Source organism: Rhinatrema bivittatum, chromosome 6, assembly GCF_901001135.1.
Source record: "Rhinatrema bivittatum chromosome 6, aRhiBiv1.1, whole genome shotgun sequence".
Taxonomy (NCBI): Eukaryota; Metazoa; Chordata; class Amphibia; order Gymnophiona; family Rhinatrematidae; genus Rhinatrema; species Rhinatrema bivittatum.
In genome coordinates this window covers 33,512,698-33,531,487 of record NC_042620.1, presented here as the reverse complement: position 1 = coordinate 33,531,487, position 18,790 = coordinate 33,512,698, and the positions used below count along the sequence as shown (strand labels likewise).

The following is an 18,790-nucleotide window of genomic DNA, read 5'->3' as shown; positions in this document are numbered from 1 at the left end:
TTACAGGTAAGCAATTTCGCTTTCCCTGTGATTTTATTTATTTATTTAAAAACTCTTCTATACCATTGTTAAGTTAATCCACATAGTGATGTACTCTTAACTCCCTGGGAGTCTATGAGAAAGCAGTATATCCCCTAGGAACTTAACATAAGTTTTGACGTGGTTAGATGCTGGGTGTTATCCTGTTGTGCTACACCATTGTAGCAAAGAACAACTTAGCCAGGGCTGGCCAGCTCCAGTTCTCGAGAGCCACAAACAGGTCTGGTTTTCATGATATCCTCAATGAATATGCATGAGATAGATTTGCATGCACTGCTTCCATTGTATGCAAATATGTTCCATGCATATTCATTGTGGATATCCTGAGAACCAGGGCTATTTTTGGCTTTTGAGGATCGGAATTGGCCACCTCTGAGCTTAGCGATTGTATCTTATATCCCATCACAGTGATGGAAGAGACCCCCAAAAGAGAGAGGCTATTGTTATTGCTTGCTGTAGACATATGACCACTGTACACATCTGTTCCCTTTAGAAGAGATTTTCAGAAATGTAAGAAAAAGAAAATGTATGAACTATTTGCTGTAATTGTGCATGAAAACTCATGGGACGGTGTTATTAAAGCATGGGTTATATCCCAGTACATAAGAACATAAGAAGTTCCCTTACTGGGTCAGACCGAGGGTCCATCCTGTTTCCAAGTACCTGGCAAGTACCCAAACATTAAATAGATCCCATGCTACTAATGCCGGTACCAAGCAGTGGCTATTCCCTATTGATTAATATTAGTTCATGGATTTCTCCTCCAAGAATTTATCCAAACTATTTTTAAACCCAGCTTCACTAACTGCGTTAACCACATCCTCTGGAAATGAATTCCAGAGTTTAATTGACTGAAAAAGAATTGTCTCCAGTTTGTTTTAAATGTGCTACTTGCTAAATTCACGAGTGCCTCCAAGTCCTTGTATTATCCGAAAAAGTAAATAACCGATTCATATTTATCCATTCAAGTCCTTTCATAATTTTGTAGACCTCTATCATATCCCCCCTCAGCTGTCACTTCTCCAAACTGAACAGCCCTACCCTCTTTAGTCTTTCCTCAAAGGAGAGCAGTTCCATCCCCTTTATCATTTTGGTCGTCCTTCTCTGTATTTTCTCCAGTGCAACCAGAGATGTGGTGACCAGAATTGCACACAGTATTCAAGGTGCAATACAGAGGCTTTATGACATCCTCCATTTTATTCGCCATTCCCTTCCTAACAATTCCTAACATTTTGTTTGCTTTTTTGACCACCGAAGCACACTGAGCTGATGATTTCAAGGTAATATCAACTATGATACCCAGATCTTTTTCCTGGGTGGTAGCTCCTAGTATGAAACCTAACATTGTATAACTACAGCAAGGGTTATTTTTCCTTATATGCATCAATTTGCACGTGTCCACATTATATTTCATCTGCCATATGGACGCCCAGTCTTCCAGTCTACAATTTATCACAATTTGCTTGTGAAGCCTTTAAAACAAGAAGTTCCATGCAGAATTAATGGAGCCTGCTTTCCTGAAAGTTTGCATGCATGGACGTCCAAGTATGTGATCTAGATTACAAATAAATACCCCTGTCAGGATTCCTTTGGATCCCCTGACTTGTCCTTCTTCCCTTCAGATAGCAGGCTACAAAGATGGCTTCCAACTTGCCCAACAGGTTCAGTTTTCCCAATAAATATTCATGAGGTTTGTTTACATACAGTGATTACAGGAAGACTGTAGTTATGTTATCCCTATATGTTACCAATTTGTTCCATGTAACTGTTGTGCTTCATATTATAAGCGCAGTGTTCTTTGTAAACCGACACGATGTGCAAACGGCTATCGGTATATAAAAGCCTACAAATAAATAAATAAATGTTCTGGTTACCCTGAGAGCCAGCCTTCAGGGATCAAAGCTAAGTTCACCGAAAAACCCAGAGGGTCAAATTGTGCCGCCATTTGTTGTAACTGATGTTATTCTCTTGTTTTAATATGTTTCTTTGAATTTTTTGGTTTTATATACAATTTAGCCACATGTATGCAAGGCTCAACTGATAGAGCCTAAATTACAGGAATTCCTTTTATAAATAAGACCTTTTTGCCCCTGCCCCTCGCCCTGAAGCCCGGGATGTAGGCCTAGTTAGAATCTCCCATCTGGTGGTGGAGCCAGCAGGGCTCAGGCTCTGGGTGAGAGAGAGAAGGCTGGTTGAGGCTGGAGCAAGCATTATTGGCAGAGGATGGGCACCAAAGGTTCAGTTCTATACAAATCTTCCCTTTCAGCTCTTAACCAGCAAAGGAAACTAGGTTCCCAGGCCTACAGTCTGGGAAGCAGTATAAAGAGGGAGAAAGATGGAGGAGAGTTGGAAAACCAAGCTAGCTCTATGCTATAGATATTTCATTAAATAACCTTGTGGTAACATTAAAATATGATTTTTGGGGACCCTGAAGCTGTGCTTGCAAGAAAGAATAGATTTGTGATTGAATCAGATGTTAAGGTATGTCTATGTTCCTTACTCATTTTGTGACAATGAGAAATTTGGGATGCTTCTACGTCCGTGGTGGTGTGATTTCCAAGTTAGGCCTGCTCAGTTTTCTTGCTAAAATTGTTCTCTTTGTGCCCTTTGGCTTGCTGCTTTCTGCCCATGGAGTGTTCAGCCTGTGCTGTGATCTGCAGCTCAGGACATCACTGGGCTGTCCGATGTCACCAGCAAGCAAGAAGAACACAGCTCGCACTAAGCAATCCACTTTCACTGTGCAGGATGGCCTGGTGACATTGAAGCAGAGAAAGCTGGAAAGAGAAATTCTGCTTTACTTGGAGCTGCATTTATTTGTGCAGGAAAGTCTTATCCAATGAGATGAACCTTACAATCTGAAACTCTAATCTCTGCACATAGTTTAGCTTCTCTCCTTGTTCGCTCATTTAGAGGCAATTCATGTAATAATCTGCAAACAATATTAGGAGCTTTTGAGGTACTTGTTTTTTTTAACCAGAACTAAAGAGTAAAATGCTGAAATCACAGAAAAGTAAAATACTGTAGCCTGTGACCTTCCTTTCAGTAACAGCCAGTTAAAACATGTGGGAAAGCCTCAGGAAACCAAATAGACCTGTCTTCAGTATTTGAATGTCTGCTTTGTCATTTGTCAGCAAATCCTCCGCCTGAGATTACCTGGCTACACAATGGGAAAGAAATCCAGGAAACGGAAGATTTTCATTTGGAGCAGAAAGGCGAGGAATACAGCCTGTACATCCAGGAGGTGTTCCCGGAAGATACTGGCAAGTACACCTGCGAAGCCTGGAACAAGCTAGGAGCAGCACGGACACAGGCATCGCTGACCGTGCAAGGTACGAAACTGGCAGCAGCAAAGCTCTTAATCAGTAGCAAATCCAACTTAATTTGCAAACACAAGAGGCGATGAAAGAAGAACACAGGCTGCTATGCGGTGTAGTAGTTCTGAATTTCAGATATGCAACCATGCCAAAAGACCTTTAGCATTCAGGTTCGGAAGTGAGGGTATTTTACTTTAGTGTGCATTTAATTCAAACTGCTTTCTGTTGCCTTACTATAAAACAGCTTATGCATTTTGTAGTATACGTCTGTCTTATCTGCCACAGGGGATTATTTAATCGTCTTCAGCGCTTAAGAACATAAATTGGTTTTCAATAATTTAATATTCAGTGCATTTGGTAGCTTGTTCATTTTGAAGACTGTAAGTCACTTGATTAGCTTGGGAAGGACTGAGAAAGGCTACCTGCCTTCCCTGGGAGGCAAGTTATCTTTCCATTTACATTAGAGATATTGCATATAGGGAGAGGTACCTTGTAAATCTATTGCATATAGGGAGAGGTACCTTATAAATCATTTTATACCTTTGCAGTATCTTCCCTGCAACTTTAGCTCCATATTATACAAGGGGTTAACTTGTTTGTGAGATACCTTATGTCCACTGTGGACAGGTAAAGATTTATATCCTCACTCTCCCAGTCAAGAAGTGTGTTCTGGAGTGGTAAGTGAAGGTAAAGTGTGTCAATATCACATCAGTTCTCATCAGTGTGGTTTCAGTTTAATTGATGTATTGTACAATTTTTTTAACCTGCAACCTGCTGCAGTGTAAGTGCCATGCCCAAACAGTGCATTTTCATTGATGGTGCACTGTTATTTCAGTGGGTGGCAGAAGCAGAGGTACTAAATCAACGCACGCTGCAGTGGAAGTATACCCGTCTGGCATGCGCCACCGTGTGCTACATCAGGTCAGCACTTTCCCAAGACCTGACAAGAATGAGTGTAGCCCGACACCAAATGCTGTCAGTCTCTGCAAGAAAAATACCCCTCTGTATGCCTCCATTTCTATTTCCAAGTCAGTACGGCCTGCGGCAGATCAGATCACAGTGATTCTGAAATCATTTGTCTGTCTGCCTAATTTTCATTTTGTGCCTGTGTCGGGGAAAACTGTTCTGAAGTTTGATCCAGAATCAGGCAGGTCTGATTTGTTGCCCCTTTGCAAGAGACTGACCTCATGGAGAAATAATAGACCATATTGCTGGCCTAGCCTTGGTGCCTAAGTATCTCATTCCAGCCCTGAAACTAATTTTCCCAGGTTTCTTGTGCCCCTTATCTGCTGATTGTGTGCATCTGCAGAGGTTGTATAGGCATCAGCTGGGGTAGCAAAGCAAATGTTCTGCCATTTTATAAGCTCTTCAGAGAAGGGTCCTTATCTATATCTGTACAGCACTGCATGTGATTAGTAGCGCTATAGAAATGAACAGCATTCTAATCTGAATGAAGTACTAACACAGGTTAATGAGAAGCACAGTGGGTACACTACTACCTTTAAAACATTATGATCCTCTTGCACATTGAAAATGAGCAATCTAAATGAGAAATCCACATTGAAATCGAGTTAAGAAAACCATCCTTGCATTCTGAAACAGACTTGCAATTTGTGGATCATGTAAGGACCAGACACCATGTAAACCAGCTCTGATTCAGGGGTGGCCAACTCCAGTCCTTGAGAGCCACAGACAGGCCAGGTTTTCAGGATATCCACAATGAATATGTATGTGATAGATTTGCATGCTCCGCCTCCATTGTATGCAAATCTCTCACATGCATATTCATTACGGATATCCTGAAAAACCAGGCCTGTTTGTGGCTCTCGAGGAGAGGAGTTGGCCACCCCTGAGTTAGAGCATCAGTATTTAGAAATAAACGTAATTATGGGGCAAGTGCCTAAAGCACTTCCCTAAGTTTTGCAGTAGGTTAAACTCTATTGTGAATAGAATTGCTTTGGAGTTCATTATCTTATGGGTTTATCAGTGGCAATTAATACTTCCATACAAAGCAAGGCAGACATTTCTTTAAACATTTGTACATACTCTTTCTGTATCCTTGTTTATCGTAATCCTTGACCCTATTCTGTGTGACTTGCTCCTGCTCTAGAGCCTCAGGATGGAATTCAGCCCTGGTTTATTAGCAGACCCAAGTCTGTCACCTCAGCAGTGGGACAGAATGTCCTGATGTCCTGTGCCATTGCCGGAGACCCTTTCCCAGCGGTGCAGTGGTTGAAAGATGGTCAGGAGCTTGCGGAAAAGGAAGGCTGTGAGATCCTGCAGAGCGATGATGTCTTCACACTGATCCTGAGGAATGTGCAAGCTCACAGTGCTGGTCAATATGAAATCAAATTAAAGTAAGCAAACCAAGACCACTGTTTTTTCCTCTCTTAGGTCTTAGTTGTGCGTCGGAGTAGGTGCCTTTAAAGAACAATGCTGGAAATAATACTAAGAGCATAGCCGTAGAAGGTGTATGCTACATTTTTTATCTTGACTGAGAGGTTTTATTAGAAGTAAGAACACAGCGTACATAAATATATGGTTTTAGGACACCAGTTAAAAACGGCTGGCTTGTGAGTTCTTGAGCGTTGGCAGTTTTCTCTCGCTCTTCTGGATGCCATTGGATTGATTCTTTTTTTTTCTTTTGCTTGTTGGAATATCCTCGCCCAGAAGGCCTTGCCTCACTTTTGTGGTTGTTACATGAAAAGAAATACTTCCTGGCATATGTTTTAAATTCTTAAGCTTTCATTTTACTTTCAACCCTCCTTTTCTTGTCATCCAAATGCTGTACTTGGATTAAGTCCATTGCATTTTACGTTGAATTTTTAGTCTGCTTAGGTTATTTATACCTTTGGATTTCAAGAGCAATGACACCTTTATTTATTTATTTACTTATATCAGTCACCTATCTCAAAAGCCCAAGACAATGTACAAATGGAATAAAACATCAGTTAGGCCATCAAATAGATTAGTCGTGGCCCAAACAGTACTCACACAATTGAAAGCCAGACCATAAAATCATTAAATACATAAATATCATAGCTGAATACATTAGCTGAATCCGAAACAACACCCGCATCCAAATAAAACCTAACACATAAGACCATAAAACTCAGGCATCATAGCCATAGGCGAACCTACAGTATTTTGCACCTGGGGTGGATACTTCTTTGGCATCCCCCCCCCCAAATATATAATTTTAAAATTTCCTAAACATCAATAAAATATTTCAGAACAGCAGACGCATCAAACAACACCCAATAATTAAACCTAATAAGGATTTAAAAAATCTCCCGCTCTCCATATCTGTCATCCTAAGATTGTTGTATACTGGGGGCATGCATTCACACACACACACACACACACTCATACATGCTTGGTGAGAGACAGAGGAAGCATGTGTGAGTGTGAGAGACACACACACACTTCCTCTGTGTCTCTCTCACATGCTAACGCACACATACACACTTCCTCTCTCTCTCTCTCTCTCTCTCTCTCTCTCACACGCACACATGCAGACAAAAACTGAACTGGAAACCACAAGCCAGATTCTGTATGCAGTGCATCAATAGAAAAGCAGAAAATCACTATTCCTCAAAACAATACAATCAAGAAATATAAATCAATCAGAATAGTAAAACCATACTAAAAAATTATACATTTCAAAACAGCTGATGAATAGAATAATATTCAGTAATTAGAAGCTCCTGTACAAATTTTTCAACATTTCCTAAACATCGATAAAATATTTCAAAACATCAGATACATCAAGTAACACCCAATGATTAAAACTAAAAAGGATTTTAAAAATCTCCTGCTCTCCATATCTGTCATCCTAGGACCTTTGTAGACTGGGGGCACACATGCACACACAATATGCTCCCTCTTTCTCATACACACATACATGCTTGGTGAGGGAGAGAGGGGAGCATGTGTGTGTGTGAGAGAGACACACACACACACACACACACACACACTTTCTCTGTACCTCTCTCACACACGCACACTTCCTCTGTGCCTCTCTCACACAGACATGCTTCCTCCATCTCTCTCTCATACACAACAGGCTTCCTCTGTCTGTCTCTCTCACTCTCTCTCACACACACACACACACACACACACACACACATGCAGACAAAACTGAACTGGAAACCACAAGCCAGATTCTGTATGCAGTGCAACAGTGGAAAAGCAGAAAATCACTATTTCTCAAAACAATACAATCAAGAAATATAAATAATTATAATAGTAAAACCATACTAAAAAATATACATTTCAAAACAGCTAATGATAGAAAATTCAATAATTAGATGCTCCTGTACAAATTTTAAAAATTTCCTAAACATTGATAAAATATTTCAAAACAGCAGACATCAAATAACACCCAGTAATTAAAACTAATAAGGATTTTAAAAATCCACCACTCTCCATACCTGTCACCCTGAGATGTGTGTGTCTGTGAACTGGGGTACACACACACAGACACAAACAAAATATGCTCTGTCTTTCACACACATACACACTTGGTGAGAGACAAAGGGAGCTTGAGTGTGTGTGTGTGTGTGTGTGTGTGTGTGTGTGAAAGAGACAGACATACGTTTCCTCCGTCTCTTTTTCTCTCTCACTCTCTCTCACACATACACACATCCTCTGTATCTGTCACACATGATTCCTGTCTCACCCACGCACACACACACACGCTTCCTCTCTCTCACCCCCACTCCCACCAACATACACACTTCCTCTGTATCTCTCACACATGATTCCTGTTTCACCCACACATTTATACTCATGCTTCCTCTCTCTCACCCCCACCCCCATCCCCACACATAGGCAACCTCTCACATATATGCACTCACAGGCACCCTCTTATATATATATACACAGGCACACACATTCTTCTATACACTCACCATCTGATACACATAGGCACCCTCTCATACACACTCACACACCTTCTCATAAACACCCCCCCACATCCTCTCATATACACACACACCCTGTCATACATACACGATCACCCCTCGTATGCACACACACATATAGACTGGCACTTACTCTAGGGCTAGTTGCTCCCTTCTTTGGCTGCGAATGGCACTGCAGGGCCTCTTCTTCAGCCGCCAGCTGAGGGAGCGCCGGTGGTACTGCTGGGTTTGTTCATTGCCACCTGCTCCAGGAAATGCCAGCGGCGCCACTGGCCTCTGCCACTGCTGCAGGTCCTTGCTTTCTCTGGTGGGATTTCCTTTGCCATGTCACTGTTCCGCACCTACACAGGACCTTCCTGCCGGTGGCAATGGCACCCCTCCCCCTGTTGCCACCCGGGGCGGACCACCCCCCTCGCCACCCCCTTTGTTCGCCTCTGATCACAGCTATAAATCAGGACCTACCATGCAGGTATATCCCCAGGGTTAATATAAATTGTTAAATCAATAAAAAATGCACCCTAAACCCCAGTATACATAAACCAGCAGGTATAAATTAATAACATCCCAGGGGTCTAGTCCCAAAGTCAAATAGGCCTCTTAAAATTGTGGAACAAATCAAAATTCTAGAAATGCAACAATGCAACAGTGGACCAGGCTAAATCATCAGCTAAATGAGCTATCTCAAAGCTAGTCTAAGCAAATGAGTTTTCAGTAACTGCCCAAACCTGAAGTAATCCCTCTTCAATTGCAGTTCCACAGGGTAGAGACCTGCCACGTAAAGGCCTGAGATCTTGTTGTATTTTAAGCTTCAAGGGGCAATTTTCAAAAGACTGGAGTTGTGCAAGCGTGGTATAGATGGAAGACACCTTAAGAAAAAGTCAGATCTCAAGTCTTGAATTCAGTTTCCCAATCCCAATCAGGAGATATGTCAAACTTGCACTGACCCAAACTATAGATCAGAGTAAGCACTAAGGGTGGGAATGGGGCAAGCAGAAGGGAATATATAGTATTTTGAATTCTTCAGGCAGGCCACTCTTTGACTGCAGCAAAATCACTTTTTGCATAAAGCACAATGTTTTACATACTTTTCCACATTAGCCAAAATGCCTACATCAAGGAGCTTGGTAAAAGTTGAAGATACCTTTCCCTCTTCCAGTGATGATTTTGAGTGAAGCATTGTCATGCATGGCTACAAATGCAATTATAAAACAAGACCATTATTGTTTCAAATATTTTGCTCTAGATGAATTCACATAACCCAAAATCCATTTTCAGTTTGATTCCGTTCACCTGTTCCTCACTCCCCTGTGCTACTGGCAAGTGAAGCTAGGTTTTTCCGTCAATAAGCAAGTGAATGAGCCTTGCTGATTGGGTGCAACGTCCTCTGGCGGTGCGGGTCGGAATCTTCTCCAGTAGTAGAGCTTTTTGGTCTGCTCATGCGCAGGAATTCCCGCACGCATTCTTCAGTTGTCATCAATGGTTCGAGTCAGTTGCAGTTTTTTTCCATGTTGCACGTGGACGTGAATGTTTCTCCTCCTCAGTCGCACTCTTTCATCGATAATTCGATAAACGAAGAAGGCCCCAGGATTCAAATACTGCTCCTGTGGGCACATCATGTCTGCCACTGTTATCTTTGCTTCGGTCCAGAGCACGACAAGGTTTTCTGTAGGGACTGCAGCTGCATGTCCCCTCGGGCTCGGAGGCAAAGGGCTGAAAAGATCGTAAAGCTTCAGGGGAAGCGACTTCTTCTCACTCAGGTAGCTATGCGCTCTTTCCTCGCCACTCGATTCAATCTTTGCCAGGCCCAAAGCCTTGCACTCCTACAGAGACCCAAAAAAGGGCTTCTTCGGAGGGCCCGGTGACTCAGCAAAAGAAGACAAAGAAGCACTACAAATCAGCTGAACCAGGCTAAAATTTATAAAAGCCAGTGTTTCAGAGGTTCATTCAGCGCTGGCAAAGCCATCCACTGCAATGCATGGCAAACCCACCCACTGACCTCCAGAGCACCTTGAAATGAGACCGTTGACTCATTCTCACAGGACAAGCAGGATGGTTGTCCTCACAAATGGGTGACATCGAGGATGGAGCCCACCACGGAAAACTTCTGTCAAAGTTTAAACAGAACTTTGACTGGCCCCTACTGGGCATGCCCAGCAAGGCACTGACCCTGCAGCCAGCAGGGGTCTCCCTCCAGTCTTCTTTTTTCCACGCAGCAGCTGCCACGCGGTGAAAGGAGCTCTCTTACCACGTTCCTGACAGGAATTCGGTTTTTTCTTTCCGAAGAAAATTTGCCCCTCAGGGGTCTCCCTTCGACAAATTTTTGTCACCTTCGCGGAATCCGGTAAGTTTTTTGCCGATTTTCATCGACTGCCGTCGATTTTGGCCCTTGAGGCCTGTTGGCACTTACCGATCCCGCGGCTAAATTTGGCCCTAGGCCATGGCGACGGGGTTCCGTCGTTGTCCGGATTGCACCCGGACTATGTCCATCACAGACCCCCATAGGGTCTGTGTTCTGTGTTTGGGAAGTGAGCATGATGTCCTGACTTGCACTAAATGTGCCCTAATGACACCTAAGGGTCGTAAAGCCAGGATGGAGAAGATGGGGCTCCTCTTCCATGCACCCACCCCAACACCATCGATAGCATCGACGTCATCGGAACCGGCACCGTCGAAGTTGCACCACCACCGTCAACCCTCCGGTGACCGTCCACCACCGATGACTTCTTGGCCGTCGACTCCTGTCCCCTCCCCGGATGGGCGAGGAGATCGGAAGGACAAGCATCGCCATCGGCGGCACAAGTCTCGGCCCGTCGAGGATCCACAGCCATCGACCTCTGAACAGGCCGAGCCACCGACAAAAAAGCCTCGGTCAGACCTGGCACCGTCCACGTCTCGTTCGCAGGCATCGAGGAAACCCTCACCCTCTCGGGGTGTGGGAGCCGTGATCCCACCGGTTACGGTGGTCCCTCCGGCTCTGCCTCAGCCTCCCTCTCCCGTCGAGCCGGGTATTGTTACCCCTGGTCTCCGGGCAGAACTGGACCGGCTGGTCCAGGAGGCCATCGAGAAAGCGATGCAAAGGTTCCAGCCTCCACCGGCACCGTCTCCGGCACCGATTCTGGCACCGCCTCAGGCACCGACCTCGGCACCGACTCCGCCACCGAGGAGGGAACCGACCACCGAGCCTCTAGTGGAAGCGCTGGCACCGCTACTGAATCGTATGGAGGCACTCATGCGGGCCCTTCCATCGGTGATTCCAGTAGCACCGACTACACCATCGTCTCCGGCAGGATTCTCATCGGCAGGAGAAACACCGTTTCGGATTCCCCCGTCCGGAGTAGTCCCATCGGTGCCTTCGCATACCTCTCCACCGATTTATCCCTCGGCTCCATCGATTCCAAGACCGGCACCGATTCCATCGGCAGCCCCGAAGCCCTCGATGCCGTTTACAGTTCCGCTTGCAGCACCGATTCCATCCAGATTTCCATCGATGCCTTTGGATCCTCAACCAGGTCTGCAAGCCCCACATGATCCTTATGATACCTGGGGTGATGATACATCTTCTGATACAGATTTGCCATCCCCACCATCTCCTACAGAGAGTAGAAAACGATCTCCTCCTGAAGATCTCTCCTTTATTAATTTTGTAAAGGAAATGTCAGAAATTGTACCTTTTCAGTTGCAATCTGAAACCGATGACAGGCACCAAATGATGGAACTGCTCCAATTTCTGGATGCTCCTAAAATCATCGCTTCCATCCCCATTCACCAGGTATTTCTGGATCTTTTAAAGAAAAACTGGGAATCTCCTTCATCTGTGTCACCAGTTAATAAGAAAGCTGACTCCACATACCTTGTTCAGTCAGCACCAGGATTTCAGAAGCCTCAACTGGATCATCGCTCTGTTGTAGTTGAGTCTGCACAAAAGAAGGCCAAGCGCCTAAAACCACACTCTTCCACTCCCCCTATCAAGGACAACAAATTCCTGGATAGTGTGGGACGGAAAGTGTATCATGGGGCCATGTTGATATCTCGCATAGCTTCATACCAACTTTACATGACTCAATACAACAGAGCCATCCTTAAACAGATGCAGGACTACGCTGACACGTTACCGGACCAATACCAGCCACAGCTTCAAGCCCTTCTTCACAAAGGATTTGAGGCTGGGAAGCACGAGATCAGAACGGCCTACGATATCTTCGATGCTTCCACAAAAGTCTCAGCTACTGCCATCTCAGCCAGACGTTGGGCTTGGTTAAAGTCATCTAACCTTCGCCCAGAGGTCCAGGATCGTCTAGCCGATTTACCCTGCTTAGGGGACAATCTGTTTGGAGAACAGATTCAGCAAATTGTGGCAGAATTGAAGGATCACCACGAGACGTTGAAGCAACTTTCGTCTGTTCCATCTGAGGTATCCTCCAAACCACCACCTAAGAAGGACTCTAAAAAGTCTTTCTTTCGGCCACGTCGTTATTATCCTCCGTCGGCTAGGCCTCGTCCGGCTCGATCCTCCACTAGACCTCAGCCACGCCAACCTCGAAAACAAAGACCTGCTGTGGCCCCACCTCCTGGGCCTGCGGCAGGCCTTTGACTTCCCGGTACGGAGCACATGCCACATCCCACTTCCCGACATCCCTGTGGGGGGTCGTCTGTGCCACTTTTTACAGCATTGGATACAGATTACCTCAGATCAGTGGGTGCTGGCAATTATCACACAGGGTTACCACCTCAACTTCATAACTCTTCCGGCAGACTCCCCGCCTCTTCAAGCATGGAGTCTATCCAGCCACTTGACTCAATTACAACAGGAAGTATCCCTTCTTTTGCAATCAAATGCTATAGAACCCGTCCCTCCCTCTCAACGAGGCAAGGGATTCTACTCCAGGTACTTCCTAATTCCAAAGAAGTCAGGGGGGCTACGTCCCATTTTGGACCTTCGGGCCCTCAACAAGTACCTTCAAAAAGAAAAGTTCAAGATGGTAACCCTGGGTGCGCTACTCCCTCTGCTGCAAAGGGGGGATTGGCTGTGCTCCCTCGACCTAAAGGATGCTTATACCCATATTGCGATAACACAATCCCATCGCAAGTATCTGCGGTTTCTGGTAGGCCGCGACCATTATCAATACCGAGTACTACCTTTCGGTCTGGCATCTGCTCCACGAGTCTTCACCAAATGCCTCGTAGTGGTAGCAGCATTCCTCAGGAAGGAAGGTGTCCATGTCTACCCCTATCTGGACGATTGGCTAATCAGGGCCTCCACCCCTCAGATTGCCCACTCCTCCCTAAAATTGACAATCAACACACTCCTTTCCTTAGGGTTTCTTGTCAATTACGAGAAATCTTGCTTAGTCCCATCTCAAACCTTATCTTTCATTGGGGCAGACTTGGACACCTTACAGGCAAAGGCCTACCTTCCGCTGCAGCGGGTCCAAACTCTCATGTCCCTAGCTCGCCAGCTCCAGTCTCAAGACACGGCCACGGCTCGCCAATTCCTCATTCTCCTAGGACACATGGCATCCTCAGTTCAAGTCACTCCCATGACCCGACTAGCCATGAGAGTAACACAATGGACTCTGCGACACCAATGGATTCAAGCTTCTCAGCGCCTGTCCTCCATAGTCGCAGTTACACAAGCGCTTCGCCTGTCTTTAACCTGGTGGACGACTCAAATCAATCTCCTTCAGGGCTTACCTTTTCTCCTACCAGATCCACAAGTAATCCTGACCACCGACGCTTCCCACATCGGTTGGGGGGCTCATGTGGACGATTTCCAAACCCAAGGGTTATGGTCACCAGAGGAAGCCGAACACCAGATACATTTTTTGGAACTTCGAGCAATCCGTTACGCGCTCAGAACGTTCAGATCGTCTTTCGAATCAGATAATCTTAATCCAGACAGACAACCAAGTGGCCATGTGGTACATAAACAAGCAGGGAGGCACAGGCTCTTTCCTTCTGTGTCAGGAAGCTGCGCAGATTTGGGCAGAAGCCCTCTCCCACTCCATGTACCTCAGGGCCACTTACCTGCCGGGAGTAGACAATGTATTGGCAGATCAGCTGAGCCGGGTCTTCCAACCACACGAGTGGTCACTCGATCCTCTGGTAGCGACCTCTCTATTTCACAAGTGGAGTTCTCCCCACATAGATCTCTTTGCGTCCCCTCAGAACCACAAAGTAGACAATTACTGCTCTCTCATTCGGAGCCACCACTCTCAGCCGAGGGATGCCTTCTCCCTCAAGTGGACATCAGGTCTGCTCTATGCATTCCCTCCACTTCCTCTTCTGTCAAGGACTTTCGTGAAGCTTCGCCAGGATGGAGGAACCATGATCCTGATAGCACCCCACTGGCCACGCCAGGTGTGGTTTCCCATTCTTCAGGATCTCTCCATCCGCAGGCACATCCCTCTGGGAACGGATCCGCATCTGCTCACTCAGAACGACGGATGCCTCCTCCATCCCAACCTCCAAGCCTTGTCCCTGACGGCATGGATGTTGAAAGGTTAGTCCTTCAGCCTTTTAACCTTTCGGATTCGGTTTCTCGTGTCCTGATAGCTTCGCGAAAGCCCTCCACCAGAAGATCCTATTCGTATAAATGGAAAAGGTACACATCTTGGTGCACTTCCCAGTCCCTTGATCCCCTTTCCTGTCCAATCTCTAAGTTCTTGGACTATTTATGGCATCTATCGGAATCGGGTCTTAAAACCTCTTCCATTAGGATGCATGTCAGTGCAGTAGCCGCTTTCCATAAAGGCATACAGGGTGTCCCTATTTCAGTACAACCCCTGGTAACACGCTTTCTTAAAGGCTTGCTCCATCTGAAGCCACCCTTACGTCCTCCGGCCCCATCTTGGGACCTTAATCTGGTTCTTGGTCGCCTAATGAAACCACCTTTCGAACCTCTACACTCCTGTGAATTAAAGTATCTCACATGGAAGGTATTATTCCTTTTAGCTGTCACTTCAGCTCGCAGGGTTAGTGAGTTACAGGCCTTAGTCACCTATCCGCCTTACACTAAACTCCTGCAGGACCGGGTGGTACTCCGCACTCACCCTAAATTTTTACCTAAGGTAGTATCGGAGTTTCACATCAATCAATCCATCATACTACCTATCTTTTTTCCCAGGCCCCACTCCAACTCCGGAGAACAGACTCTGCATACCCTAGACTGTAAACGGGCTCTAGCATTCTATCTAGACCGTACAGTTTCTCACAGAAAGAGCACTCAATTATTCGTCTCTTTCCATCCTAACAAGTTAGGACAACCTGTGGGTAAGCAGGCTCTTTCCTCCTGGTTGGCGGACTGCATTTCTTTTGCTATCAGCAAGCTGGCATTCCTTTTCAAGACCGTGTAAAAGCACACTCTGTGAGGGCCATGGCGACTTCGGTGGCACACCTTCGATCGGTGCCGCTTCCTGACATCTGCAAAGCTGCAACCTGGAGTTCTCTCCATACTTTTGCAGCCCACTATTGTTTGGACAAAGCTGGAAGACAGGACTCCATCTTCGGCCAATCTGTCTTGCGTAACCTTTTTCCAACATGATGTACCAACACCCTTCCACCTTCCCGGTAAGGTGCGGATGCCCTTACCAAATTCCACCCCAGTTGTTGTGCCTCTTGCACGTCGTTGGGTGCATTTGGTGCAAGTCGGGACATCCTCAGCTCGGTACTCACCCATTTGTGAGGACAACCATCCTGCTTGTCCTGTGAGAAAGCAAATGTTGCTTACCTGATGTAACAGGTGTTCTCACAGGACAGCAGGATGTTAGTCCTCACGAAACCCGCCCGCCACCCCGCGGTGTTGGGTTCGTTTTGTTTTTACTTTTTAGGCACTGCCTGTAGCTTTGAAAATCAGACTGGAGGGAGACCCCTGCTGGCTGCAGGGTCAGAGCCTTGCTGGGCATGCCCAGTAGGGGCCAGTCAAAGTTCTGTTTAAACTTTGACAGAAGTTTTCCGTGGTGGGCTCCATCCTCGATGTCACCCATTTGTGAGGACTAACATCCTGCTGTCCTGTGAGAACACCTGTTACATCAGGTAAGCAACATTTGCTTTCTTCTGCATCGACATATGCCACCGACACATTGGCGCTCAATGCACCCCAGCGAGAAGTATCTGCGTCAACTCATGCCATCGATGCATCACCACACTGCACACCCCGGCGACAATCATCTGTATTGTCTTGTTTCAAACCAGCGTTAGGTGCACGCTTGTACCATCCCACACTTCACCTGCATCGTCCCGTGAAACATTGGCGATGTCCAAGGAGAAGCCTGTGTCTGATAACCATGCATTGGCGCCGACCCACAGCGCAAAGCATCAGGCGAAACATAAACACGACACAAAACAGCCAACGGCGCCATGTGAACTCATTCCACATGACTCAAAATTGTTTCCAACATCGTAGTCAAGATTTTTAAAACCTCCACGGGAAGATCATGACCTTCATATCATATCCCCAGATCTAGCCCTGTTTCAATACCAACAGAGACCAACAGCTAGAGATCTGCATAGCACCTCTAGAGATCAGATGTTCCAGGACCTGGAAATGGTAATAAAGATGGAACCCATTCTACAGACCTTTCAACCCAGGTCTTTGTCTCTGCAAACCAAATCCCCCTCCATTATCTCTTCAGGATATTGAAACCACAGTCAGCAAGTATATTCAGGTCTATCATGGGAATGCAGAAGAAGACAGGAAATGTCTCATCTTCAGGAAACCTAAGAAAATGGTGAAGAAGCCACTGTCTTTCAGACCCTCTCACTCTCCAATCTCAGATATGAACAAAGCAGCTATGCAGCCATGTATGGGCCGCCGTTCAGTATCCCCATCTATCACCTCACAGTGTTTGCTCCCAAGGTCTCCAAGATGTAGCTCCACAGAAGTCATGCACCAAATAGCCATTCTGTCTAGGTTTTTTTGCGTCTCTCCATCCAGAGGCCAGTCCTCCAAGGTTTCACATCTGAAGCTCAGAACATCATAAGTTTTACCATGAATTGGTCTCCCCTCTAATCAGTGAACACTCTTCAAGACAAAGTCCAAGAACTCAGGAGTTGCACAACGCATCCCCTGATCAAGAGGAAGAGATAGAGAGGCCAGAGATCCATCCTCCAAATCAGTCTCCTTCTTTATCTCCCACTTCTTCTACTGGCATCCCTTCAGAAAAACCAGAGGACCCTCCGGAACACACCTCCCCACCTGAGGATCTCATATATCCAAAATTTGTGAAAAAATGGAAGCCTTACTTAACATAGAAATTTGAAAGATCCCAGACCCCTGGAAAGAAGTCTTTGGGCTATTAAAGATACTTGATGTCCCTTCGGAGTCAATGGCTCTACCTCCTCATTCAGTGCTCAAAACAGTCCTCCTTAAATCTTGAGAATCTCCTCACTCCAACTTACCAGTAGCCTGAAATACCACCTTAAATAATCTCAGTGTTGTGAGCTGGTTCACCTCCCGCACACGTCAGTAGTGGTTGAGTCAGCTATGAGGAAAGCAAGAAAGGTGACATTCTATGCCATCTCTCCCCCCCCCCCCCTCCCCAGGGAAAGATAACAAAATACTGGTTGACTTTGTGAAAAAGGTCTTTCAAAAATCTATGTTTGCCTCTCGTATTCAGCAACACCAGTTCTGTATGGTCTAATACATATACACATATATGAATGCTTACAGCTACTGAAGCCTTTCGAACGCTCTGACAGGGGGGAACAGATCACTCCTCAATCTTTAGTTGACCTTGAGGAAGGAATCTGTCATCTCCTCTGCTTGGTCTATGAAGCATTTGAAACTACCTCCAGAGCCTCGGCATCAGTGACATCGGCTCATAGAATATTTTGGCTTTGAGCAAGCTTAATTAGGGAGAATGTCCTCGACAAACTGGCAGATCTCCCTTGTCTTGGTGACAACCTATTTGGAGATAAGCTCTGTGAAACAGTGGTGCAAATCAAGGAACAAAACATAGCAGTGCAATCCCTCACCTTAGCAAGCAACCATTCTGCGACTGCCAGGCGTCCATTCTTGCAGTACAAAAAGCAATACTATCCACAGAAATCCTATAGGCAATATTCACAGTACAAACCTACCACCTATCAACAGCCCTATCAGCAGCCTTGTGCACAACCACCGCAAACTGCACAGAGTCACATCGTAGGCAACAAAAGCTCCCTCAACAAGCTACACCCAAAGGTCAGCAGGGTTTTTGAGGAGCACCATGCCGCAGCCACTGAAGCCCAACATAACTATGGTCACCCCTGAAGAGAGAAGACTCTGAGCATTGGAAAGCATGGTCCAAGATTACTTCTGACCGATGGGTCTTGAATATAATCCAGCAGAGGTTCCACTTACAATTCAAGTCCCCCCCTCGCTTACTCCATTTGCTCCCGCTGGTCAAACACCTCAACCAGATTCCTCTCTTACAGCAGGAAGTGAACAAATTGCTCACACAGAGGGTGATACAGAGTGTTCCACCATCTCGCCACAATATAGGATTTTATTCCCAATACTTCCTCCTCCCCAAG

The 18,790-nt window shown here is 45.8% G+C and overlaps 1 protein-coding gene across 3 annotated transcripts in view; it reads left to right on the top strand.

Moving 5' to 3' along the window:
• Positions 1-18,790, top strand: part of MYLK (myosin light chain kinase) — a 741,434-nt gene that overhangs the window by 477,940 nt on the left and 244,704 nt on the right. For all 3 annotated transcript variants that reach the window (XM_029605228.1, XM_029605226.1, XM_029605227.1), the window contains 2 exons: positions 3,171-3,368; positions 5,464-5,710. In XM_029605228.1, coding sequence (XP_029461088.1) covers positions 3,171-3,368; positions 5,464-5,710 — 445 coding nt within the window. The remainder of the gene's footprint in view (positions 1-3,170; positions 3,369-5,463; positions 5,711-18,790) is intronic.